Raw genomic sequence first — 27,085 nt, 5'->3', positions numbered from 1 at the left:
CATCAATGGAGGCGAGTACAAGATACCATTATGAAGTAAGTAATGAATTCTTCCTGGGGCTTGAGGAAGAATTCTCAGAGAAGTCTCTGAAGCTGTTATAAAAAATTGACACAGTTCTGCCTTTGGAAAACTACTGTATTTATTTGAGGAACATCATGGTCCATTTTACCAGTCACATTTGAACACTTCAGAAAATGAACATAGTATTTGTCAGGCTTCCCTCTAAACTTTAAATATGTTGTATAAGTTATGAGAAAAATCACAAAGGAAAAACTTTAATCTAGAAGGGATTAAATATTGTGGCTGCCACAGGTCTTCAGCTTTTAACCTCTTATCTCCTTTTCCGTGTGACTCCATTGTCCTTTCTGCACATCACTGCTAGCCCAGGCCCTGCTGCCACTGCACCCCTCGGAGCTACCCTGACATCAAAGGGGACAGATATTCCCTTTTATTTCAATCAAGAAAAGACACAGAATTTCTTCCCCCAAAGGAATGAAGAACACTCATTCTGGAGGGCCTTTTGACAGAATCTAGTGTAAAAATGGGTGCTTAAATTGGATGTATAACCCCTGTCAAGTGGTCATTACGTATCTGAATACCTCCTGTTACAAGGACCTTACTATTACTAAGGAATCCTATTGCATCTTCAATATACATTGGATGAAATCTCGTCAATGTTTATTAAGAAACATGCAAAAATAAAGCAAAAAAAAACAACAAAAGAAATGCAAAAGTAGGAAGGAGTAAAACTTAGACTGTGAAATGTTCACTAAGTACACATTTTTATTCATCACCTTATTTAATACCTGCTCCCAGGATGTTCTGCTCTGTAGTAAACACATAAGCAGGAAAACAAAGAAAAAACAAAGTGTGGTGACAAACAAAAATGTTGCATACCTACTGAGCCTTTAAAACGTGTAAGTTTTCCTCCTCTGATTTACATTCCTTTTGCATTTCCTTTTTTTTTTTGCTTTAATTTTGTAAGGGTAAGTAAGAAAGGTGAGATTGGTGGTAAGAAAATTGTTAAAAGTTTAACAGTTTTCTTCCTTTGAGAATGTGTTGGGTTTTTCCTACAGGCATTTATAATACACGAATGATGTGCACAATACTTTGCTTGACACAGGAAAGGCGCAGAGAGCAAAGGGAAAGCAAAGAAAGAGAGGAGAGAAGAGAGGAACAGCATGGGACAAGAATTAAGGGTGGCTTTTTTTTAACTTCAAAATAACTGCTAATTTAAGATATTGAAAGAAAGTTTTTAAAGTATAGAAGATAAAGACAGAGAGAATTTCAGTCCACTGAATAATGTAATTTATTTCAATTCTAGCAGTATTCACAGAGCAGCTATTAGAGATCTGTTGCCTGTTAATAACCTTGGTACAGTGTTAAGACCAACCAAAAGAGAACTGGACGCACTTCTTTACAGTCTTTGTGCTATCCCCTCTATAAGTTTTTCCTCCTCAAGGACTAACAAATCCAGCCAAAAAGTAGTGTTAAGTATTTCAAATAAAAATACAAAAAATAAATTCTCCCTTCAGATTTTATTCCAGATGTAATTTCTTCTGGTTTTACGGAATCTAATAGTATATACAGTGTGTATGTATGTATGTATGTATGTACACAGTTTTTCATTTACTTACATCTTATAACATTTGATTTTAAATATATTTTTTCTAACTGCAATTCTGACTTTTTACTAAGCCAGCCTACTTCTCTCAAACACATAAACATTGATGGTCTAGTAAACTCCAGTCACTTTTTTTTTCCAGAGTTAAAAAACAAAAATGCCTCAGCTTTCTCCTTACTAAGACAGGAAGCATTTCCTGGAGCTTAATCACTATTTTGACTTGCAAATTTGGAAACATTCAGAGAAATTAGTGCAGTCCCTTATATCATCCTATTTGGGATCTGGAATATTTGGAAATGGTTCTGCTGCTCTTTGGATGACAGCAATCATGAGTCATGCTGTGGGTGAACTAAGCAAACATTGCCACCCTATAAAAGTTGGGCTCCAGAGGGTGGACCTAGAAGAAGGTAGGCAAAGAGCAAGGCATTAAGACAACACAGATCGGAGTGAAGCCAGTAGAAATGAAGACTGTTCCTATGCTACTGCTTCTGTGTGTGGCAGCTGGCTCAGCCTATCCACTGAATGGAGTCGCAAGGGATGAGGACAACAGCATGGAGCTGGTTCAGGTAATCAAGGGAGGGAGCCCTCACACTCATTCACAGGGGTAAGCGGGAAAAACATCTCTGCTTCCCATTCACAAAACTCATGCAGAGTGTTTGAATTACTGTGCAGGAATACTTCAAGGACAAAAAATTATAAAGTGTTGGATGTGGAAAGGGTCTCCATGTCACACACTATTCAGGCTCCTCCTTTCACATAGGAAGAAACAAATGCCAGGTATATTAGGTGTTTTTCTAAGATGGTGGACACTATAGTAGAGAGAGTGTATGAAATGTAACTTGCTTTTGAGTTTCTTCAGGCATTGTTTTCTTTTCTTAGTAAGAAAAAAAATAGTCAAATTTAACACACACATGCATGGGAACCCTGCATACCTGAGAGGTTTAGAGGCCCCACATGCACAAGGGTTCAGACATAGAAAAGGGGATTGAGCTATATAAGACATTCTGAGCCAGGGGTGGAGGTAATGCATCTTGGGGACTTCAAAGGGTCATTGCAGGATGATAAGAAAAGAAGTTTAGTAAATAAAAGTTTGCCCTGACTTCTAGGGAGTCAAAACTGATAATCCATTATAGGCAAGGCCTCTAATTCAAAACCTTCTGAGCAGTTAAGGGTGGGGAGGGGCAAAAGTTTCTCCTGAGCCTATGGCTAAGGTTGCCCTTAGCCCAAAACAACCTACATACCACAGGGGGAAATCTTGGGGTGACTTGTTCTGGATCCTCTACAGGAAACTTCTTTAGGTAGTTTAATCCAATGTAAGATTAGCTAGATTTTTATGTTGCCAGTATCATGTTTAAACACAGGAATTTGTCCATTTTCTTTTCTCAAGCCCAAGTCCTTATGAGACACACAAAACAGAAAATTGAGGGAATTGAATAAATGCACCTGAAATATAAGAAGGTAATATTTTCTCTTGAAATTATAGTGTGTGAACTCTCAGCTCACACACTATACAGTTATGCCCAAAGAAGTTAGTTTTTTCTTCTTTAAATTGACTAGATATTTATTTAAATTTTCTACTTCTTTTCAAGTGCTTTTGTAGGAAACTAGGCTATAGAGATTATTTAGCTACAAAGATAAAACAAAAGTGGAATTTGTAATTAATTAAAAAATTAAACAGAATATGACACTTTGATTTCAGCAAACTAGAGGAATGTTTCAAATAAATTAAGTGAGCAGCTGCACAAATGTACTGTAAAAGCCTAAAAAAATAATAAGAATGGCCTAAAAATTATACTTATTATTCCAACAGCACTACCTGGAAAAATACTACAACCTCGCAAAAGAAGTGAAACCATTTGTTAGAAGAAAGGACAGTAGCCCTGTTGTTAAAAAAATCCAAGAAATGCAGAAGTTCCTGGGGTTGGAGGTGACAGGAAAGCTGGACTTAGACACGCTGGAGGTGATGCATAAGCCCAGGTGCGGAGTTCCTGATGTTGGAAGCTTCACTACCTTTCCTGGCATGCCAAAGTGGAGGAAAACTCACCTTACCTACAGGTAACGGGTCCCAAGAAGTTTTCAATTAATACTGACAGTTCACACACTGTGATCTCAAAAGAAAATGTTACCTTCTTTAATTGTTCATACACAGGATTGTGAATTATACACTGGATATGCCAAGGGATGCTGTTGATTCTGCGATTGAGAAAGCTCTGAAGGTCTGGAAGGAGGTGACCCCACTTACATTCTCCAGGATTTATGAAGGAGAGGCTGACATAATGATCACTTTTGCAGTTAGAGGTAAGAAACAAACAAAAAACATGAAATGCACCCATTTACCTGGTGCTGTTTCATTAGAAAAGTTTCCAAAGAGATTCTAATTACTCATCTTTCCAATATTTTTTTTCTCTATTAGATCATGGAGACTTTATCCCTTTTGATGGACCTGGGAAGGTTTTGGCTCATGCCTACCCACCTGGGCTGGGGATTTATGGAGATGCTCACTTTGATGATGATGAGCAATGGACAAAGGATACAGCAGGTTAGTTATATATCTCAGAATGATTTTTTTTATATTTGGAAAAATTTTAATAACTAAGAGTATTCAAGAAATGCCTTGCTTTGTATTTCTCCATGGGTGAAGGACAGGCAGGATATACTTTGTTTTAATCATTATTAAAAATGTTTTCAGATGTCTAAAAAATTCATTCTCTATCTTGGTAAGCACAATATAGGAAGCATCACTAAGTATTTCTTTGATGACTCTGTTTTTTGTGTGATCTTAGAGCCATCATTAAGGACAACTTCTCATATCAAATTGTAGATATCCAACATGTAGTATATTGTATTGAATATATACTAACATGTGCCCTGGATATTGCTTATATCCAATGGGGAAAATACCCCCCAATTACTTCTTTATTGATCCAAACAGAAATAAGAATTAGCTTCCAGAAACTGAGGTTTCAGTTCAGGTTTTTCTGGTTTGAATAACATTTTACTTTCCCCAGGTTAAGAAGGGCTGTTATGGACTTGTTCTGGAGGGAATAACTAAACCTCAAATAAAAAGTCCGCACTCTTTAAGGTTAAGAAGAATGTTTCTCAGTTTATACCTGGATATGAATAATATTACTTCTGAAATTTAACTGGGATTTATAATAAAAATATAAACAGAATATCTGTAGAGAGTACAAAAGTGAGGTTAGTGCTAACCTAACCTCAAAAAAATGGATAACATTTTTTGTTGGATTGAATTAGCAACTTCTTCCTTCAAAGAAACATTCCTGAAAAGTCTCAAATGAAAACTTGAAAGTCAAATTACTTGTTTTTTCAATCATAATTACTCAATGCCTTCCAATTTTGACATTCTATTTTATTTTTATTATATGGAGAAAAATATTTGAGTACAGCTAATATTTGTGTGGCCAAAATCACTTTTGTGACAAATGCTAGACAGATTGGGCATGCTATGTTTTAAACCTATCATAAAAATGGTATGAAATCTATTATTAATATTTTTGACTCAGTATGTACTAAATAATAATCATGAAACTGAAAATAGTGCAAGCAACACTCCAATGGCAAATAACAGGAATAAGATTGTTTAAGGATTTGAGATGAATAAATTGTGATTCATTTAATTTAGACTAACCAACAAATGGCAATACATTAAACAGTATTTAGCTTTTCATTGACAAAGCAAAAGAAATATTTCTTGATGTGCTAAACTAGTAGATTCATTCTATTCCAGAGTACAATAAAAGGAACCTCATTCTCATGAAGTTAATAGGCTCCTGAGAAGGGAGCAGGTGGATATGGCTTGACAATTTGTTTCAAAGATTGATGTCAAGAATGAGCCTTGAAAAACACTTGGGTTTAAATTAAGTGTAGATCAGTTAATTGATCAGTTAACCAAAACTCAAGGCAAAAATAATCACTGTACCTCCAGGCAATAAACATATATAATAAACAGATCAGTGCAATGTACATGTATTTAAGGAATAAGTAACTCTTATTTATCATTTTCTAAATAGGGACCAATTTATTCCTCGTTGCTGCTCATGAACTTGGCCATTCCCTGGGTCTCTCTCACTCGGCCAACACTGAAGCTTTGATGTACCCAATCTACAACAAATTCACAGACCTGGCCAGGTTCCACCTTTCTCAAGATGATGTGAATGGCATTCAGTTCCTGTATGGTGAGTGGTGCTGGGAAAATTAGGCATTGTAGCTTTGCAATGATGGTCTTCAGGGAAAGCTTGAAAATGTTTCATAAAGCATTTGCAGTCATCCTGAAGCACTTTGAGAATGTTTGGGAAGAACACCCATTGATGGAAGCATCACATTTCTCCTAATGTTTGCATCCTCACATCTGTTCTCTTTAGGACCTCCCCCTGCTTCCCCCGATGAGCCTGTGGTGCCCACAGAGTCCGTTCCTCCTGAAACTCCAGCCATGTGTGATCCCACTTTGTCCTTCGATGCAGCCAGCACTCTCAGGGGAGAATTCCTGTTCTTTAAAGACAGGTCAGAGCAGAAACTTTTGTTTTCCCTTCTGTTCTTTTGATGTGCAATGCTTAGAAATGAAAACAACAGAAACTTGATAGAGGTTTTTAAACATTTCAAACAAAAACGATTCCTCTGAACTGAAAACTCCTCTGATCTGGTGCTCTAATTCCCACATTTTCCTAAAACTGGCAAGTCCATTTTTGGAGCCCTAGCCAGCATGATTTAATTCTTGACCTCTAGTTGTTCCCCAATGTTATAAGTCATGGTTGCTTTTCAACAGATGCAAGTAGAACTTTAAAATAGGAATTTTGTATTTACCTCCTTTAAAAAATAACACCAAAATAGCATTACACTTAAATTACAATTAATTTACTCAGTGCTGGATAAATATGCACATGATAAAACATTTAAACTGTGCAAATGGGAAGAAAGTTAAAAGCAAGTCTTCCTTACATCATTGATCTTGGTTCTTCAGTTCTCTCCAACTTCATCAACAGCCAAAGACCCTTTTTTATCCTTCCAGAAATGTTCCATGCACATACAAAAATATACTTACACTCTCCATATACTTACATGGATATTTATCTTTTTGAAAATGTAAAAGATTATGTAACATATACACCGTTTTACATAAATTTCAGGTATTTAGAGTTTACAATCATCTAATTAACTTGCATTTTAGGATAACTTCCATTTTATAGAAGACATTACTCTGTAATCTTATGGCAAGAGGTCCAGTGCAGTTTTATGAAGAAGCAGAAAAATATTTTCCCAGGGTAGTATACCTGATTTCTATGTGTAATCAAATCTAGGAGATAAGGGAATGGGGAACATGGGTGACACAGAACAATGAGGAAAATACGCTAAAGATGAAAGAGTTTTTAAATTTCCATTTCTTTTTACATGTATTTCAGACATTTTTGGCGCAAATCCCTAAGGATTCTTGAACCTGAATTTCATTTGATCTCCTCCTTTTGGCCCTCTCTTCCTTCAGGATTGGATGCTGCATATGAAGACACTAGCAAGGATATCGTTTTCATTTTTAAACGTAATTATTATGTAATAATTTCTTGAATTTATAGAAAGAAATCCTCTCATAGGAAAATTGAATAGGATTTTAAGTTTTTCTTTTGTACCAAATTCTATTTTATTACACTAAGGTAATGAAGAGATGACTGAAACTGGTATTGTTTTATTTATGTATTTTATAGATGATAAAAATGAACACAATAACATAAATTGCTTTAGAGTTGTATATTCCCTCATTTGATCTGTGCTCATTCATTCAATGGGCTAATTTTTGTTAAATGCCCACTTCAAGCTGGTGACTAAATCTAAAATTCTGGCTTCTTCTTTACTGTAAAATCAAAAATGCTAAAAAGCATTTCTAAAGACCAAAGTTTTAACCATTGAAAATTCAATGTGATTCTGAACTATTTTTTTAAACAGGAAATCAGTTCTGGGCCATCAGAGGAAATGAGCTCCAAGCAGGTTACCCCAGAGGTATCCAAACACTGGGCTTTCCTCCCACCATCAGGAAAGTAGATGCAGCCATTTTTGATAAGCAAAAGAAGAAAACATACTTCTTTGTAGAGGACAAATACTGGAGGTAATATGCAACTGAAATGACTTTGTATGGGGCCTAATTAGAGAAATTATTTTCTTTCTCTGCCTCACTCAGTTCTGCTTCCCTCTCAGTAGGAAGATGGGGCTTTAGACCACTGTGGACAAACTGTTTACTTATAGGGGTGTCCAACCTGTGGCCTGCGGGCTGCATGAAACCCAGAATGGCTGTGAATGTGGCCTAACACAAAATAGTAAATATACTTAAAACATTATGAGATTTTTTTGTGTAATTACATGTTGCAATGTACTTAATGTGTGGCCCAAGACAACTTTTTCTTCCAGTGGAGAGACGCCAAAGGTTGGATACCCCTACTATCGGTGCCTGGTCACAGACACTTCATAGGCTCTTCTGTTCTGAGTTCCATGTAGAGCAGGAGGGAGCTTCCTTTTGTGCTGTTGCCCAATCTGCCAGAAGTGCCCTTTTTTCTCATCCACCTACCAAAAACCCAACCATCCTCAAGTCCTGACTCAAGTCCCACCACCTCCATACAGCTTTCCTGCTGGACTCTAAACCTAACTGGGCTTTTCTTTTTTGAAAGAAGCCCTGAGAATCCAGGCCAAAATTTACTATTCCTTTCCCATTGTCTTGAGGTCTCCTCATTGTTGTGTTGGGTGCTTGTCTTGTCTTCCCAACTTTACTGTATGATTCTCAAGAGCTTCCTTAACCTCACCCACTCATTACCTCAGCCTGTTTCAGAGGAAAATGAGCAGAGGCAGTGTAGTTTCATGGATAGAACCCAAGACTCATAGAAAGACTGATTCATGGTCATCTGCCCAGACTCTGAGACATCTGAGCAGACCATCCAAGGTCCTCCAGTCAGTAAGTCCCAAAGACATTTACTGTGCTTTGCTGCTCATTCGAATCCCTTTTTCTAAGAGAATGCCATCTAGTAGTGCAAGGTGAGGGGGGTGTCTATGATGAGCCACGTATGATGAAGAACTTGAAATCTGTATTTGAGATCAATAATTTAACTCACTTTATAATCTGTTCATTTCTTCATGTCTTTGTGATAGAAAAATGATTAAAGTTCTTTTTGTCTATGCTTAAGAAATATAATAATAAGCAGCATCTTCTAAATCAAAATGTTGCCTCTGTTCCAGGTGAAAATATAGTTTAAGAGCTAAGTTTGCAGTTGCACTAAAATCACATATTTCTATAGTGCTAAACATGTTTGACATTTATTCACAGTACTTGGAAAGTTTACTAGAATTCTATATTAAACCTAACATGATTTAAGAATTTTGGTAACATGGCCTCTAGACAATGCTGAACTTCATTTGTATTTGGTGCAGATTTGATGGGAAGAAACAGTCTATGGATCCAGGATTTCCCAGGCAAATAGCAGAAGACTTTCCAGGGGTTGACTCCAAGGTGGATGCTGTTTTTGAAGCTTTTGGTAAGAGGATACTTATTTTGTTGGCAATGGGGTGCTTGAAATATCTTATGGTATCAGAAGGAAGGTAATTAAAATTTTTTAATAATAGTTTTTCTTCAACTAGTTCTCTCCACCCCCAAATTCAAATTTATCAATTTTAACCAATTATACAACTACTTCAAATAATAAGTTGTTTTGAATCATTAATATATTTAACACAAATCTCTCTACTTTATATATCCAGATAAAATCAAACTTCTCAGGTGCCACTTCCTTACATCAAGAGCTATTACCTTTCAAATTACTATGTCAGTATAAAAATCCCTTCCTGTGGTGTGTCCAAACTTAATACTGGCTGGCTGGCTTTCCCCTCCACTCTATGCTGTAGCTATTACTAATTCCTGGGAAGATGTTCTCTACATTTTCTGAGAAGCTGGTTGCAAATATTTATGTTTCCACATACCCAAAGTTTTTAAAAGATTTTTTTTTGCTACTCAAGGCTAGATGGATGGAGGCCGATGATCCTGCTTGTGGGGTAACCAGAGCACCTTGAGGGCAGAGCCCAGAGGGTCTTCTATGCTTCTCTAAAAGCTAGCTACAAATGTCCCACAGGGTGCCATGTGGGGAAAGGAGAGGAGGAGTATTAGGAAGAAAGAAAATAAGAGATCATAATTTCCCAAGAAGCAGAGACTTACCTGCTTGGAAGCAGAATAACCGAATAACCCAGAGCCTAGCTTTGCTACCTGACAGAGCTGCAACAGAATCCTGTCTCCTCTTTTCCTTGTTGAATGACTTTGAGCAAGCATTTAAATCTGTCTGAACCTCAACTTGCTCATCAGTAAAATGGTGTTAGCTGTACTTACCTCAGAGGACTTTTGCAGAAATAAATGAAAAAAAACATGTAAAATGTTTAACACATAATCTCTGGCACATAGTAAATTCTATAAACACTTTCCATTTCTATTTATCTGTTATTCTGAGTTTTGTATGTTGCCAAATTTATTTATTTGAAAAAATATCTCACTATTTCCCTTGTCTGTATTTGCAGGGTTTTTCTATTTCTTCAGTGGATCTTCACAGTTGGAGTATGACCCAAATGCAAGGAAAGTGACACATATTTTGAAGAGTAACAGCTGGTTCAATTGTTAAGAGATATACGTAAAAGACACAACATGGGCATTTTAAATGAAGCTAATAATTCTTCATCTAAGTCTTTGTGAACTGACCTGATGCATTTTCTCCCACATGCACAGTACCTGAGAATGCAAGTATGGACTCTGACAAGCCTCACAAAACCACCAGTTGGCCTCACAAGTATCACAGGGCACTCAAACCTGCACTGAAATTGCACTTGGGTCATGTGGAGCAAACTTCAGAGGAGAAGGGGGAAGCACCCGTGTGCAACAGACAAGGAATTCTATATAAAGTATTTGTTTGTTACTTAATAAAGAAGATTCGTCAGTTATTTTATTTTATTGTTTGGGGGTGTTTTTTTTTTTCAAGAAAAAGTCGTTCTTCCAGTCTTGTGCACACTGTGGACTGAGCAGTCGACAGCCTGATGCTCAGCCATTGGAGATGGCAGGAGGGGGTCTCCATGGCTGTGGCCTCACAGTGGCTCATCCAGAACTGAAGACAATTTACCACTTGCCCTCCCCAGGTGCCCTACAAGCAGGATGTCTGTTTCCACCACCCAAACATCATGTGTTCTTGACATGCCCTGGGAGAAAGATCTGAGGTAGCTGTTACCTTGTAGGGCAGGGTCTGAGACAAACTGCAAAGCAGAACCTTATAATTATGAGGGAGGCTCCCCAAAACCCTGGAATTTACTTTTAAAAATTGTGTATTTACTTTTACATGTTCAAACTTCTGTCACTTTCAAAATACTCTTCATTTGATGCAATACACCTATTGACACTTTTTCCCACTGCTCAGACAGCTTTTGAAGTCATTGATTCTGATGTCTTTTAGTGCTTTTGCCATTTTTTGTTGCACCTCTTCCACATTGGCAAAACATTTCCCTTTGAGGACTTTTTTTTTTCATCCGTGGAAACAACAAAAGTTGCTCAGGGCAAGACTGGGTGAAAAGGGAGGGTGGGTCCTGAGGGTCATGACGTTTTCAGTTAAAAACTGGTAAACACCTAGCACAGTGTGGACAGATGTGCTACTAATTCACCCATCATAAAATGGGCAAATGAATTGATTGAAGCCAAATGCAGACTCACAATGCCAGCTGGTACACTGATACAGATGGGTTCCTAGAACACTCACCTCGTGGAGAAAGTGTACCACAAGGGGCTTACCCACCCCTTGCAATTCATAGTTCCATCCCTTGTAGAAGATAATTCCAGTATGTAAGCATTTCTATTGATTGTATTCCTGTCCTTCATCATTTCCATTTACTTATGTATGCCCTCAGTGGAGCTCCTTCCCTGCTGTAGCCAACAAATTTGCTCATATCCACGCCATTCACATAGGAAACCATGCTCTCAACACTCACTTGTATCTGTCTCTGCTAGAAGTCTATGGGCAAATGCTTATACTAAGATTTATTGCCCCCAAGCACCATGTCTAGAACATCATCTGCTACACACTAAAAGCTCATCCACTCTGAAATTTATTTATTAAAGTATAATTTACCAATAATATTCTATGTGCCAGGTGTTGTGATAGGCTATAAGCACAGGAGTCTGAGAAAATGAACACAGCCTCTGCCCTTATTAAGATTATAATCGAGCAAATGACAGCAAAAATGTACATACAATTGTATATTTAAGAAGATTTATAATGAAAAAATTGGCTTCCTTTTTAGAATAATAGGAGGATTTACTTTGAACTAAGTGGTTTTAATGGAAGTTTTGAGGGAATGGCTTTAGAAAAGGTCTTGAGAGGAGGCGTAGAATGAGGTGAAGGGATTGATGGCTTGGGCTAAAGTGGTCACACTGAGGAGTCAGAGACAAGAATAAAAAGTACATGTAAGAGATAGACCCCAGGACTCCACAATTGATTGGTATGGAGTTTAAGAGCCAGGGAAGTGCCCAGAATAATTCCCAGATAGCTTCCCTGAGCATCAGGGTTGTGGGTGAGGGTTTTTGCTGAGATGGGGAAAGACTTGGAGAGAAGCAATTTTGTGAGAAAAGGGTAAGAAAGAGGAAGAATTGCTTAGTTTTGCCAATCTTTGAAATGTCTGAGAGATATACAAGGAGGCCATACGGTAAATGAGTCTGAAAGAGAGGATACAGTAACCATGTGTGGTAATCCATGTTAATGAAATTTGCTGTGGTACTCATTCTGCAATATATATATATACATTAAATCATTATGTTGTACACCTAAAAATAATCCGTGGTATATGTCTATTAAACTTCAAGTTTAAAGAAAGAAAGAAGATACAAATATGTGGAATTTGTCATCATTTAATTGTTCTTAAAACCAAGACTATGAAAGAGACCATATGGGGGATTTTAAGATGGAATTTTAATAATATTCTGCCAGGAATTATGTGTTTACTAATTAAAAAATAACCTAAATTTATTTTGTTTTTTTTTGTGATAGCTACTATGTAGCCACAACACAAATTTAAAAAGTAAAAAACATTATGCAACATTAATTTTCTTCACAGCCCTGTCACTACCAACCACTATCTAGTTGCATTTCTTAGAGGGAACCAACTAGGTTCTTATGAATCCTTTCAAAGCTATTTCATACATGCACACACACTAATATCATCTTTTGAAATTAAAATTCTGGCATGCAAATTCAAGCTGCTCTTCTTGTTGCTGGTTTCACTTAATATATCTTGGCCACTATTCCACATTATTACATGTAAAATTGCTTCACTCTATCATTGACTGCACTTTGAGAAAAAATATGTAATTTATTAACTCAGTCTCCTATTGGTGACTAAATTACTAATTGAAAATGCACATTTCAAATAAAATTAAAAATATAAATAATCAAAAATAAAATATAGATATTTATTATAATAATTTAATAATGTATAAAATATACATTTGAAAACTACAGAATATATTTGAAATAAAAGTAGTAAAAATAAATCAAATAAAATTGTGTGCATCAGTAGATTATTTTCAGTATTCAGTATATCCGTAAGTTATTTTCAAGATTTCACTATTATTCCCAATGCTACAATGAATATCCCTGAGCACACTTGTGTTTCTGATGTAAATTTAACCTTCAAAATCTTAGTGAGATGGAGGAGCAGGAGAACTATCTGTTGGATTCTCCAGCACGCAGCCCATTGGATGCTCTTTACAACAGCATTATTGGTGGCGAGACAGAACTAAAAGATTGAAGTGAGTAGAAATATTGGTAAGTCAAAATGCTTTTTGTTACAGATAGCAAAAAAAAGCTACCTAAAAATAAAAAAGTTTATCAATATAAAATGTAAAATATTACCAAAAACAGAAAAGACAAGTGTTGGCAAGAATGTGGAGAAAAAGCTACCCCTGATGAGAATGTAAATTGGTGCAATCACAGTGAAAAACAGTATGGAATCTCCTCAAAAGTGTAACAATAGAGCTACCATATGATCCAGCAATATCACTTCTAGGTATATATCTGAAGGAATGAAATCAGTATCTCAAAGAGACACAACACTCCCATGTTCATTGCAACATTATTCACAATAGTTAATACATAGAAAGAACCTAAGTAATTGCCTATGAATGAATGAAGACAATGTGAGATATCTATCTATCTATATCATCTATATCTATATCTATCTATATATGCCTTAAAAAAACTAAGTTCTACCATTTGTGGCAATGTGGATGAAACTTGAGGTCATTATGCTAAGTAAATTAAGCCAGACACAGAAAGGCAAGTACTGCATAATATCATTTATATGTGTGAAGAAAGTCAAATTTATAAAAGCAGAGATCCAAGGTGGTACAGGAGTAAGTGGAAGCTACACTAACCTCCTCTCAGGACCAACCTGGAATTACAACTAAATTGTAAAGAAATCATCTTGAATAATTAACTGAACACTAGCTGGAGAGAAACCTTACAACCACAGTCAGTCAGAAGAAACCACTTCACCACAAGACTGGTAGGGGGTGTGGAGGAGGTGTGAGGGGGCTGGCTGGGCTCCCATGAGCAGCCGCTAAAGTTCCAGAGGGATATCTCAGCAGCTGGTGGGTTTCCCCTGAGAAGTGTGGGGTCTAAACCCTCAGCTGGGCTTCCCAGCCTATAAAACACCAGACCTGGAAAGGGACCCAGATAACATCCAGCAGTGAAAAGCAGCAGGGTTTCTGTCTGCCAGGGAGAAACAGTTGGAAATTCAGAGAGCCTCTTAAGAAATGCACAGTTTGTTTTGCAGCCACTTACCATGGGCTCCAGCAGAATGAGGTCAGAATGAACTAGAGATGCTTAAGGAGAATGTGGGGTTGGTGTGTCTGGGGAGAGAACTGAAGGAATAGCTACTAGGATCCCTGTGCTGCGTCATTCCCTGTAATACAGAGGCCATCTTTCTCAGGCAGAGCAATCTTCTCCAAGTGGTATCAGCCTGAGGGGAAGCAATAGTCCTACCCAGAGGAGTTACTCTGCCCTACCTTATGGAGCTTAAGCTGGGCTGTTGATTACAACTTGGGGCTATATCATTGATTAGTTTATAACTCAGTTGGATCTCTGGGAGCCCTATGACACCAGCTAACCCTCTCCTAGGCTCTGTGCTGATAGAAATCAGCCTTGGTGCACAGCCTGATTCTTTCTGCCCACAAACAGACCCAGCAGAGGGAACCACATTCTGTGGATCACTGATAGCTCCAAACAGTTTGACCAGGACCAGTCACAAGCAGCATCTGACAAAGGCCTACACCAGAGTCTTTGCATAGCTACCTAATACACAGAAACAAACACAAAGAAACAGCCAAAGTAAGAAGACAAAGAAACAGATCCCAAATGAAAGAACAAGAGAATTCTCCAGAAGAGCTAGATGAAATGGAGGCAAGCAAATTATCACATAGTTTAGAGTAATGATTATAAGGATACTCAACAGCATGAAAGAAGACATAGAAACCATAAAAAGGACCAGTCCTAAATAAATAATGAAATAATTGAAATAAATAATACACTGGGAGGAATAAACAATAGCTTAGAAGAAGCAGAGGATCAAATCGGTGTCTTGGAAGACAAGAAAGAAAAAAACACCCAGGCAGAGCAGCTAAAATAAAGAAATAAATAAAAAAGAAGGGAGCTTAAGAAACATTTTGACATGAAGCATAACAACATCCACATCATGGGAATACCAGAAAGAGAAGAGAGAGTGAGCAAGGGATCGAGGACCTATTTGAGGAAATAAGGACCTTAAACTTCCTTAATCTGGTGAAGGAAAAAGACACACAAGTCCAGAGAGCTCAGAGAATCACAAACAAGTTGGACCCAAAGAGACCTATACCAAGACATATCATAATTAAAATGACAAGGCTGAAAGACAAGGAGACAATCCTAAAAACCGCAGAGAAAAGCAGGTTGTCACATGCAAGGGCATACCAATTAGACTTCTACCTGATTTCTTAACAGGAACATTTCAGGCACAAAAGGAATAGAGTGAAATATTCAAGATGATGAAAGGCAAGAGTCTACAATGAAGGCTACTTTACCCAGCAAAGCTATCATTTAATATCAAAGGAGAAATAAGGAGCTTCCCACACAAGAAAAAGCTAAAGGAGTTTGTTAACATGAAACCTTGTGTACAGCAACAAATGTTCAATGGCTTGCTTTAAGACAAAGGAAGAGAGAAAGAAAAAAAAAACAGAGAAAAACAGTAACAATAAAATGGCACTAAATACATTTCTGTCAATAACTGCCTTAAATGTAAATGACTTAAATGCTCCAATCAGAAGACATGGAGTAGCTGAATGGATAAGAAAACAAGACCCATATACACTGCCTCTAAGAGACCCATCTCAGATAGAAAGATACACACAGACTTAAAGTAAAGGGATGGAAAATGATACTTTATGCAAATGAAAAGGAAAGAAAAAGCTGGGGTAGTAGTACTTGTATCCAACAAAAGAGACTTTAAAACCAAGTCTGTAGTAAGAGATAAAGAAAAAAACTACCTAATGATAAAGGGAAAGCCCAACAAGAGACTTTAACCCTCATAAACATTTATACAACAAACATAGGAGCACCTACATATGTGAAGCAAATACTGATGGACATAAAGGGAGAGATCAAAAGAAATACAGTCATAGTCAGGGATTTTAACATCCCATTGACTTCAATGTATAGATCTGGGCAGAAAATCAACAAGGATACAGCAGCTTTAAACGACACACTAGATCAAATGGATTTAACTGATATCTTCAGAACACTTCACCCCAAAGTAGCGGAATATACACACTTTTCAAGTGCACATGGGATGTTTTCAAGGATAAACCACATGTTAAAACACAAAACAAGTCTGAAAAAATTAAGAATATTGAAATAATATCAAGCATCTTCTCTGACCACAGGCTATGAAACTAGAAATCAATCACAAGAACACTGAAAAACATGCAAAGACATGGAAGCTAGATAACTTGTTATTAAACAATTGCTGGGTCAATGACAAGATCAAAGAAGAAATCCAAAGATACCTTGAAACAAATGAAAATGAGGACACAACAATCCAAAATCTGTGGGACATTAGGAAAACAATCCTAAGAGGGAAATTAATAGCATTACAGGCCTATCTCAAGAAAAAAAAAAAAACAGCTCAAAGAAACAATCTAACTATACACTTAAAAGAACTTGAAAAAGAACAACAAACAAAGTTTGCCCAAAGTGAGTAGAAGGAAGGAAAAAGTAAAGATCAGAGCAAAAATAAGTGAAATAGGGTCTAAAAAGGATACAAAATATCAATGGATCCAAAAGTTGATTCTTTGAAAAGATAAACATTGACAAACCTTTAACCAGATGCATCAAAAAAAAAAAAAGACAGAAGGCCTAAATAAAAAAGAGAGAGAGAGAGAGAAATGAAAGAGAAGAATACAAACTAACACCAAAGCAATACAAAAGATTGTAAGGAAATTATTATGAACAAATATTTGTCAACAAACTGGACAAAATGGATAAATTCCTAGAAATGTAGTCTTCCAAAACAAAGTCAGGAAGAATCAGAGAATCTGAATAGACAGATTACACCTAGTGAAATTGAAGCAGTGATCAAAAAACCTCCCAACAAACAAAAGCCCCAGACCAGATGGCTTCACAAGCAAATTTTAGCAAATATTCCGAGAGGAACGAATACCTCTCCTTCACAAAATATTTCATAAAATTCAAGAGAAGGGAAGGCTCCTAAACTCATTTTATGAGGACAGCATTATCCTCATTGCAAAACCAGATAAATACACTACAAAGAAAGAAAATATAGGCTAATATCTCTGATGAACATAGATGCTAAAATCCTCAACAAAACATTAGCAAACCAAATACAACAATGCATCAAAAAGATCATACACGATGATCATGTGGGATTAATTCTGGGAATGCAAGATTTGTACAGCATTCACAAATCAATAAAGGTGATTCATCACATAAACAAAATGAAGGATAAAAACCACATGATTAATTATATCAATAGATGCATAAAAAGCATTTAATAAACTCCAGCACCCAGTTATGACAACTCTCTGCACAGTGGGATTAGAGGGAACACAGCTAAACATAATAAAGATCATATATGACAAATCCACTGCAAGCATCATACTTGTGGGCAAAAACTACAAGTGTTCCTCTGAAGATCAGGAACAAGACACGGATGTCTGCTTTCACCTGTCTTATTCAACATAATACTGAAAGTCCTAGCCACAGCAATAAGATAATAAGAAGAAATAACAGGCATCTACATTGGAAAGGAAGAAGTAAAATTGTCATTATTTGCAGATGACATGATACTTTATATAGAAAACCCCAAGGATTCCACCAAGAAACTACTAGAACTCCTAAATGAATTCAGCAAAGTAACAAAATATAAAATTAATGTTCAGAAATCAGTTGCATTTTTATATACCAATAATGAACTAACAGAAAGGTAAATTAAGAAAACAATCCCATTCACATTTGCTACAAAAAGAATAAAATACATAGTAATAAACCTAACAAAGGAGGTAAAAGACCTATACTTGAGAAATTATAAGACACTGAAGAGAGAAATTGAAGAAGATACAAGTAAGTGGAAGCACATACCATGTTCATGGATAGGACAAATTAATATCATTAAAATGTCCACACTACCCAAAGCAATCTATTGAGTCAATGCAATTCCTATCAAGATTCCAATGATGTATTTTACAGAACTAGAACTAATATTTCAAAAATTTATATGGAACAACAAAAAGTTCCCCATAGCAACAATGACCTAGAGAAAGAACAAAGTTGGAGGAATCAAGTTACCTAATGTCAAACTATACTATAAGGCCATAGTAATCAAAACAGTATGAGACTGCTCTTTTTTATTTCTGGCTGGAACCATGGAGGTTGCAGAAGAGAAGAAGAAGAAGGTTCCTGCTGTGCCAGAAACCGTTAAGAAAAAGTGAAGGAATTTCACAGAGCTGAAAATCAAGCACCTGAGAAAGAAGTTTGCCCAAAAGATGCTTCGAAAGGCAAGGAGGAAGCTTATCTATGAAAAAGCTAAGCACTATCACAAGGAATATAGGCAGATGTACAGAACTGAGATTCGAATGGCTAGAATGGCAAGAAAAGCTGGCAACTTCTATGTACCTGCAGAACCCAAATTGGCATTTGTCATCAGGATCAGAGGTATCAATGGTGTGAGCCCAAAGGTCCGAAAGGTGCTGCAGCTTCTTCACCTTCACCAGATCTTCAATGGTACCTTTGTTAAACTTAACAAGGCTTCAATTAACATGCTGAGGATTGTGGAACCATATATTGCATGGGGGTACCCTAACCTGAAGTCAGTAAATGAATTGATCTACAAGCGTGGGTATGGAAAAATCAACAAAAACCAAATTGCCCTGACAGATAATGCATTGATTGCTCGATCTCTTGGTAAATATGGCATAATCTGCATGGAGGATCTGATTCATGAGATCTATACTGTTGGAAAACGCTTCAAAGAAGCAAACAACTTCCTGTGGCCCTTCGAATTATCTTCTCCACGAGGTGGAATGAAGAAAAAGACCACCCATTTTGTAGAAGGTGGAGATGCGGGTAACAGGGAGGACCAGATCAACAGGCTTATTAAAGGATGAACTAAGGTATCTACCCTGGTCATTTTTCTAATCTGGTCAGTTAATAAACAGGAACTGCTGTAAAATTGAAAAAAAAAACAGTATGAGACTGCCATAAATATGTACACATAGATCAATGGAACAGAATAGAGAGCCAAGAAATAAACCCACACCTTTATAGTCAATTAAAATTCAACAGAGGAAGCAATCACATACAATGGACTAAATATCATTTATTCAATAAATGGTATTGGGAAAATTGGACAAATACATGCAGAAAAATAAAACTAGACCACCTTTTACACCACACACAAGAATAAATTCAAAATGTTAGCTCCAAAACCAGAAAAATCATAGAAGAAAACACAGGCAGTAAAATCTCTGACATTGCCCATAGCAAAAGCAATATTTTATCAAATATATCTCCCCAGGCACAGGAAACAGAAGAAAAAATAAACAAGTGGGACTATATCAAGCTAAAAATTTTTTTGTACAGGAAAGGAAATCATTAACAAAATAAAAAGACAACCCACAGAATGGGAGAACATATTCTACAATACATCTGATAAGGGGTTAATATCTAAAATTTATAAAGAATTTACAAAACTCAACACCAAAAAAACAAACAACCCAATTAAAAAATGGGCAAAGGACCTAAATAAACATTTCTCCAAAGAGGACATACAGATGGCCAATAGACATATGAAAAGATACTCAATGTCACTAATCATCAGAGAAATGCAAATTGAAACTACAATGAGCTACCATCTCACACCTATCAGAATGGCTACCATCAATAAGCCAACAAACGCAAGTGCTGGCAAAAGATGTGGAGAAAGGGGAAACTTTTGCATTTTTGGTAGGAATGCAGACTGGTGCGGCCGCTGTGGAAAGCAGTGTGGAGATACCTGAAAAAATTAAAAATTGATCTGCCTTTTGCTCTAGTGATCTCGCCTCAGGGACTATGTCCACAGGGACCCAAAACACTAATTGAAAGAAACATAAGCATCCCTATGTTCATTGCAGCATTATTTATAATCACCAAGATATGGAGACAGTCCAAATGTCCATCGGCAGAGGAGCGGATAAAACAACTATGAGACATTTACACAATGAAATTCTACTCCACTGTAAAAAAGAAGATAGGCCTAGAGAGCATTATGCTGATTGAAATAAGCCAGTCAGAGAAAGACAAACACTATAATATTTCACTTCTATGTGGAATCTAATGTACAAACAATATGAACAAGGAAAATGAGGACAGACTCATATCATAGATGGAGAGAGAGCAGGATGACAGCCAGGGCAGTGGGGTGGCGATTAGGGGGTGGAGGGATTGAGCAAAAAGGAAAGAGGACTCATGGATGTGGACAACAGTGTGGTGATTGCTGGGGAGAGGGTGCTTTAAGGGGCTAAGTGGTATTGGAAAAAATATCATAAAGATTAAATTTAAGGAGAAGAACACAGGTAGAAGCCAAAAAAAAAAAAAAATAAGTAGAGAGTTAAAGCTTGGCCACATGGCTCATTTGGTTAGAGCATCATCCTATACCCTGAAAAGCTGAGGATTCTATTCCAGCCAGGGCATATGCCTAGGTTGCACATTAGATATCTGTTCAGGGTGCATCCAGGAGGCAACTGATAGATGTTTTTCTCTCACACTGATCTCTCTCTCTGTTTCTCTCTCTCTCCCCTCCCTTCCCACTTCCCCCTTTCCCTTTCTCTAAAATCAATACACATATCCTCAGATGAGTAATAAATAATTAATAATAATAGTAGTAGTAATAATAATAATAACAGCAGGGACTTTAACAGTGGTTGCCAGGTACTAGAGGGTGGGGGAAATAGGGAGATTTTGGTTAAGAGGTACAAAGTTTCAGTTATGTAAGATGAAGTTTTGGAGATCTAATATATAGCATGGTGACCATAGTTAATAGTACTGTTTATTTATCCTTGGATATGCTGAGGGTGTTCTCACCACACACACATTCACACACAGATCTGGCTCCTTCACTCTACTCTTATTTTGATTCTGTTCTCTGTGTCCGTTTTACCTTCAAGCTGACTTTCCTCCCAGCAGTAATTCCAGGAAACACACCTGCGTAAAGCACTACTCCCAACCTTCAAACCAAACCTGTGAGCCTCCCCTCCCTCTGTTGGAGCGCCTCCAATCACGTGGTATCCTAGAACAATCAGTGTGGGGAGGAGGATGGGTGGATTTCATCCCAACCATGTTGCTGTTACATAGTGGGGAAAATATACCGACACAGCAGTCTCTGTCCATCCACCATGAATAGAATTTGGGAGGTGAGAAAGTTAAAATGATAGTGCAGATAATTCTTAGGAGAAATTGGTGGGCTGGGAAGGAAGCAAAACACACACACACACTTTTTGTACTGCTAGACTTGATCATAGTTCATATGCAGGTCTTTTTTTGGTTGAGAAAAGAAACTAGATAAATTTTTATTTACTGAATAACTGTTTAACTGGTTTTTTTTGGTCCAAGTACTGCACTAGGGGCATGATGTGTACTGTTCATTTAATCCTTATTATGACTAATGAGGTGGTGGTTTGTCTCAATAGCACAGAAATGTAAGTTTAAGTGATTTAGTAACTTTGCCATGGTCACATTATAAGCAGCACAGTCAGTATCTAATTTCATATCTTCCTGGTTTCAAAGGATAACTTCTTATTTTGTTTAGGGTAGCAGACAATAAATCAGCATGGATGGCTTTATCTTACTTAGCTTTGACTCTGTTCTGCTGTATTATACTGTGTGACCACAAAGGGTGGGGTCTGACTCTTCCTGAGTCCTGTGATTTACAATCCCCACAGCCCAAAAGACAGTGTTCTTCTGTCTGCATCTGATAGCTAACCTCTCCAAACTTCCCAGTGCTACTCCCAAATTAGAATGGACATGGGGAACCTCACAGCTACTGTTCCCCCTCATACATTTCCCCAAGCAGGGTTGTTCCTGAAAGACTAGCGTGTTTATGTGCTGACAAGCCAATTCACCCATGTTCCTGACATCAACAGAAAGCCAAGACCAGAGATCAGACTTGTAGCCTCTGTCAGGACAAGTCCAGCCACAATGGTTATGTAATACTGAATCCCAGAATGATGATCAAGAACTGGTTTGATTTCCCTTGCTTTGAAAATTGGGAGAATGTTTGCATTTATAGGAAATGATTTAGTAACACTAGACAGGGGGATAGGGGGAGGAAAGCAGAAGCAGGGAACCAGATTGGAACTTAGTAATGAACCAAAAGAATGGTAGATTTAACAGATGAGAACATAAAAAGTAAAGAAGGTACAGAATCTCACCAGTCAGTGAATAAGTAGGTCATGCTCTCAGAAGCATTTTAAGGGCTCATAACCAAAAAAACAAGTGATGTGGAGAATCGTTGTGATTCCATTGTGAAGAGAACATGGAAAGAGCATACTGAATCTCCTCAAATCCTTCTGGAATAGTTTGTGAAAACAATATTCTGTAAAATTGAAATTGTCAGGGCTTAATTATAAGAAACTGTTTAGTTTGATAATTTAAGATTTGGGTAGAATCCTTTTGGAATCAGTACAAAAGTCCTTTCTCTTGATCTATAATCACTGGTAATAATCAGTACGTATAACTTTAGTGGCTATAGTAGACTTGAAATAGTAATTATCTTCTCTTTGGTTGGGGAGCAAATTAGCCACTTCTGGGAAGAGAGTATCTAAATACGTATAGACATGATAATAATGAATACAATATTGAAGCTTTTATTTATGCTGTGATATGCTTTATAATAATCCTACTGTTTTGGATATATATTTTATATTTTTAAGATGTTTGAAAAGTGTATGAGGATACTATTTAAGGCATTCAACTCTTTGCTTTATTATATTAATAAGATATACTTAAATACTTAAAACTACCTTACTTGTTGGTTTTTAAATCTGCATAACAGTTTTGCATTATTTAAAAGAATTGGCTATATTAAAATCACCATTATAATTTAAAATGTTGATTAAAATATTATTTGTGACTGTATTATTAAATGTTTAAGGATAATTCAATATTTTAACCATAAGAGTCAATTAAATATTAATAAAAAAGCTAGTGATAGTACTTATTTTATGCACCCTTACTAGATTAATAAACACAATAACAAGATTAAAAATTTGAATTTGAAGTCTTTTTATTCATTTTTATATATTGTGTTTATTTTCCATTTTTTCTAGGAATATTTTTATTTAATTAATAAGTTAATTTTTATTTTTCTTCTATTACAGTTGTCTGAATTTTTCCCCTTTTCCCTCCTCCACTCAGCCCACCCCAGCCTCCCATGTTCAATCCCCACACTATTGTTCATGTCCATGGGTCACTCATACATGTTATTTGACTAGTCCTTTCCCCTTCTTCCCACTATTATCTCCCTCCCCCCTCCCCTCTGACTGCTGTCAGTCTGTTCCATGTTTCCAAGTCTCTGGTTCTATTTTGTTCATTTATTTTGTTCACTATGTTCCTCATATAAGTGAGATTATATGGTATATGTCTTTCACTGACTGGCTTATTTCACTTAGCATAATAGTCTTTAGTTCCAGCCATGCTGTTGCAAAAGGTAGGAGTTCCTTCTTTCTTTCTTCTGCTAGTATTCCATTGTGTAAATGTATCACTGTTTTTGATCCATTCATCTACTGATGGGCACTTTGGCTATTTCCAGCACTTGGCTATTGTAAATAGGACCATTATGAACATAAGGGTGCATAAGTTCTTTTGAATTGATGTTTTGGGATGCTTAGGATTCCCAGCAGTGCAATAGCTGGGTCTAAAGGCAGTCAATTTTTAATTTTTTAGGAAATTATATATTGTTTTCCATAATGGCTATACCAGTCTGCATTCCCACCAACAGTGCACTAACATTCTTTTTTCTTCACATCCTCACCAGAAGTAGTTGTTTGTTAATTTATTAATGACAACCTTTCTAATAGGTGTGAATTTAAAGTCTTTAAAAAACTTAAGATTTGTCTTTAATAAATTGATTGTTAATTATAATACAAGTAAAACTATTAATAGGCATACAAAAAACTGCCCTCAGACATTAACTACTGAAACCCTGATATATTTACTAGTCTTATTTTAAATCAGAAAGGAAATAAATACATATACTATCTTATTTAATTTTCATTTGTGAAGTAAATAGTATTAAACCAATTTTACAAATATGAGGATTGATGCTGCTCATAAAGGTTAAGCCATGTTCTCAAGGTCATGGAGAAAATACTGACAGAGCAAGGGATCTAATCCTTCTTGACTGACACCAAGCTTATGTTTGATACACTCTACTGACTCCTTATTCTTGGTCTTGACATGAACTGATCTATAAATATGACTAATAGCAAAGGGGATGAACAAAGAAAAGGCTGAAAGAGGTAATAGAGTAAGAGTGAGAATAGTGGAAGGGCTTGACTATTTGTAGCAGGTTGAATCAAAAGTGGTAGGTTGAGCCCTGACTTGTGTGTCTCAGTTGATCAGAGCATCATCCCATAAAGCAAAAGGTCACTGGTTCAATTCCCAGTCAGGACACAGGCCTAGACTGCAGGTTTGGTCTCTGGGTCTGAGCATGTACAAGAGGCAACTGATAATGTTTCTCTCCCTCTCTTTCTGTCTCCCTTCCCCTCTTTCTAAAAATAAAAAAATAAATGAAAATTTAAAAAATAAACAAAAACAAGGGGTAGGTTGAAGTGACATTCAAAAGTCAAAGGCTCATAACTTGAGAAGTTCCTATGAGGTTGTTTTATATTACTTTCCCGTTTAGATAAAGAATGTAAGGGGGAACCCACCCAGCAAAATGGTGGAGTGGTTGAGAAGTGCTGAGGAATGTGCATGTGTGCATTGTCCTGGGAACCTGGATAAGCTCTGCTCCCATCCCCCCCTGTGGCAGCAATGCACCCATGGCTTATGCACTGCTCCAGATAGGGCCTGTCAAGGAGGACAGTTGACGCTCTGTGCACCACAGCCCAGGCGGGTCCTTGGGCCCACTTCACCAATGTGTGGGACGGGGCTTAGCAGACCAGTGCATGCCAGTCCTGAAAGCTGCGTGGCCTGGCTGAGCTCCACACCCTCCCCCACACTGGAAGCAGCAGCAGTGTGGATGACCCGAGCTGTGCTGCATGAGTCCTGCCTGGAGTGGCATACATACCCACCCGAGGGCAGTGGCTGGAGGAAAAGGACAGCGTACTGAGAGTAGGATGCCTGGACCCACACACTCTGAAGGATGCCCAAAGCCAGACAGCCACTGGAAGCTAGTTAAGCCACCTACGTTTCTTAAAGGACAAAGACTGAGTGGAAGAAAGGGCTCCTGGCACAACCTTGAAAGGAGCTGGCAGAGGGTGGCAGGGTGATTTTCTTAGGGTGTTTTAGAGGAAATGGGTTTTGAGACAGAAACCTGCCATTATTTCAAATTGCATATACTTTAACTAAAAAACTCCTTTTCCTTTCCACTGAATTCTGTCTCCAGACTTTTTGCCTACTGGCATTAAGCTGCAGGACCCCACTGGCTGCTCAGTTACATTGCCATATAATAAAATATTTCATGTGCATCTGTGTGTATAGAAATATGGTCTGTCATTAATTTTAAAAGTACCCATTTCATAATTCAAGAATATCTGATGATTTGTCAGTTTGATTAATCCATTAAGAAATCTCTGTAAAATCTGTTGCCGCAGGAAAGGGCATGGGTGACTCATAAAACAACATTATGGAGGGCTTCCACACTCATAGGACACGTGTGATATGTGAGACTACAAGTAGATTTTTAAAGGCACAAAAAGGTTATAGATGTTACAGAACATTAAATCAATATCCTTGACAAGGTCTACATCTGAAAATGAAAATTTAATCCTTAAAATTTTACTGTATGTTAACTTGTTTTGAATTTGTTTTCCCACAAAGTTCTAACATGTTACAATTTGCCTCTGAGGCAAATTACAGTCTTTTTTTTTTTAATGCTCTTAGCCCACATCAGTCTTATGATTAATCAGATTCCAATCACATCCTCATGAGTGAGTGATAAACTTCTGAGGAAAATCACAACCATGAGACTACAGTTCACAGAAATTTAGGTCTAAATTCTATACTACTGTGAAAAGACAGAAATGTGTCCTACCCTTTGGGGACTCACAATCTGGGGATGCCAGCACTGTAAGGAGATAGATGTAAAGGCAGACAGAGTGAAAGATAACTATTTGTTTTTTCACTCATTCACTGTTTTGGCAATGTTTACTAAGCGCTATATGCCAAGGACACTGCTAAGAGTTTGGATAAATCACTGAACAAAAGAGACAAAGATTTTTGCCTTCTTAGAAATTATATTTACAAAGAAGGTGAAGGCATACAAGAAACTAGAATTATAGACCTAAATACACTTTATCATATGTTAGAAGGAAATAGGTGTTATGGAAAAAGATAAAAAGTAGAGCGAAGAAAGAGGATTAAAAGTGAAGAGGGTTGAGGTTGGTGATGGGTTGCAGTGTAAACAGTGTGGTCCAAGTAAGCCTCACTGAAAAGGTGATATCTGAACAAAGATGAAAGAGGAGAGAGAGCTTGCCAAGTGAATCTTGGGGAAGAACACTCCAGGCATAGAGAACAGCTAGAGTAAAAAATCCTAAAGTGGAGTGTGCTCAGCATATTCAAAGAACAGCAAGAGCCCTGGCCAAGTGGCTCAGTTGGTTGGAGCATTGTCCCATACACCAAAAGGCTGTGGGCTCGGGGTCATGGCACA

The 27,085-nt window shown here is 37.1% G+C and overlaps 2 protein-coding genes across 2 annotated transcripts; both read left to right on the top strand.

Moving 5' to 3' along the window:
• The first annotated feature begins 1,933 nt into the window (after positions 1–1,933).
• Positions 1,934–10,602, top strand: LOC114500132 (stromelysin-1-like). The gene is made up of 10 exons (XM_028516730.2): positions 1,934–2,190; positions 3,435–3,679; positions 3,774–3,922; positions 4,038–4,163; positions 5,656–5,820; positions 6,007–6,145; positions 7,042–7,175; positions 7,577–7,736; positions 9,047–9,150; positions 10,178–10,602. The coding sequence occupies exons 1-10, from the start codon at positions 2,086–2,088 to the stop codon at positions 10,276–10,278; spliced, it is 1,428 nt and encodes a 475-aa protein (XP_028372531.1). The 5' UTR covers positions 1,934–2,085; the 3' UTR covers positions 10,279–10,602.
• Positions 10,603–18,584: 7,982 nt separating this feature from the next.
• On the top strand, positions 18,585–19,413 carry LOC114499435 (60S ribosomal protein L7-like). Its single transcript, XM_036028670.1, has one exon. The coding sequence runs from the start codon at positions 18,726–18,728 to the stop codon at positions 19,344–19,346; it is 621 nt and encodes a 206-aa protein (XP_035884563.1). The 5' UTR covers positions 18,585–18,725; the 3' UTR covers positions 19,347–19,413.
• Positions 19,414–27,085: the final 7,672 nt, after the last annotated feature.

The sequence above is a fragment of the Phyllostomus discolor genome, chromosome 6, assembly GCF_004126475.2.
Source record: "Phyllostomus discolor isolate MPI-MPIP mPhyDis1 chromosome 6, mPhyDis1.pri.v3, whole genome shotgun sequence".
In the NCBI taxonomy this organism is placed as follows: domain Eukaryota; kingdom Metazoa; phylum Chordata; class Mammalia; order Chiroptera; family Phyllostomidae; genus Phyllostomus; species Phyllostomus discolor.
Note: the sequence above shows the minus strand (reverse complement) of the source record. Positions and strands in the feature narration are given on the sequence as shown.

What these genes read in the sequence shown, in the direction of transcription:
- LOC114500132 (XM_028516730.2), top strand. Translation starts at nt 2,086, where the DNA reads ATGAAGACTGTTCCTATGCTACTGCTTCTGTGTGTGGCAGCTGGCTCA. An exon ending in ACAGCATGGAGCTGGTTCAG is followed by an intron (nt 2,191 to 3,434) that starts GTAATCAAGGGA and finishes TTATTCCAACAG; the next exon opens with CACTACCTGGAAAAATACTA. An exon ending in TTCCTGTTCTTTAAAGACAG is followed by an intron (nt 6,146 to 7,041) that starts GTCAGAGCAGAA and finishes CATGTATTTCAG; the next exon opens with ACATTTTTGGCGCAAATCCC.
- LOC114499435 (XM_036028670.1), top strand. Translation starts at nt 18,726, where the DNA reads ATGCTTCGAAAGGCAAGGAGGAAGCTTATCTATGAAAAAGCTAAGCAC.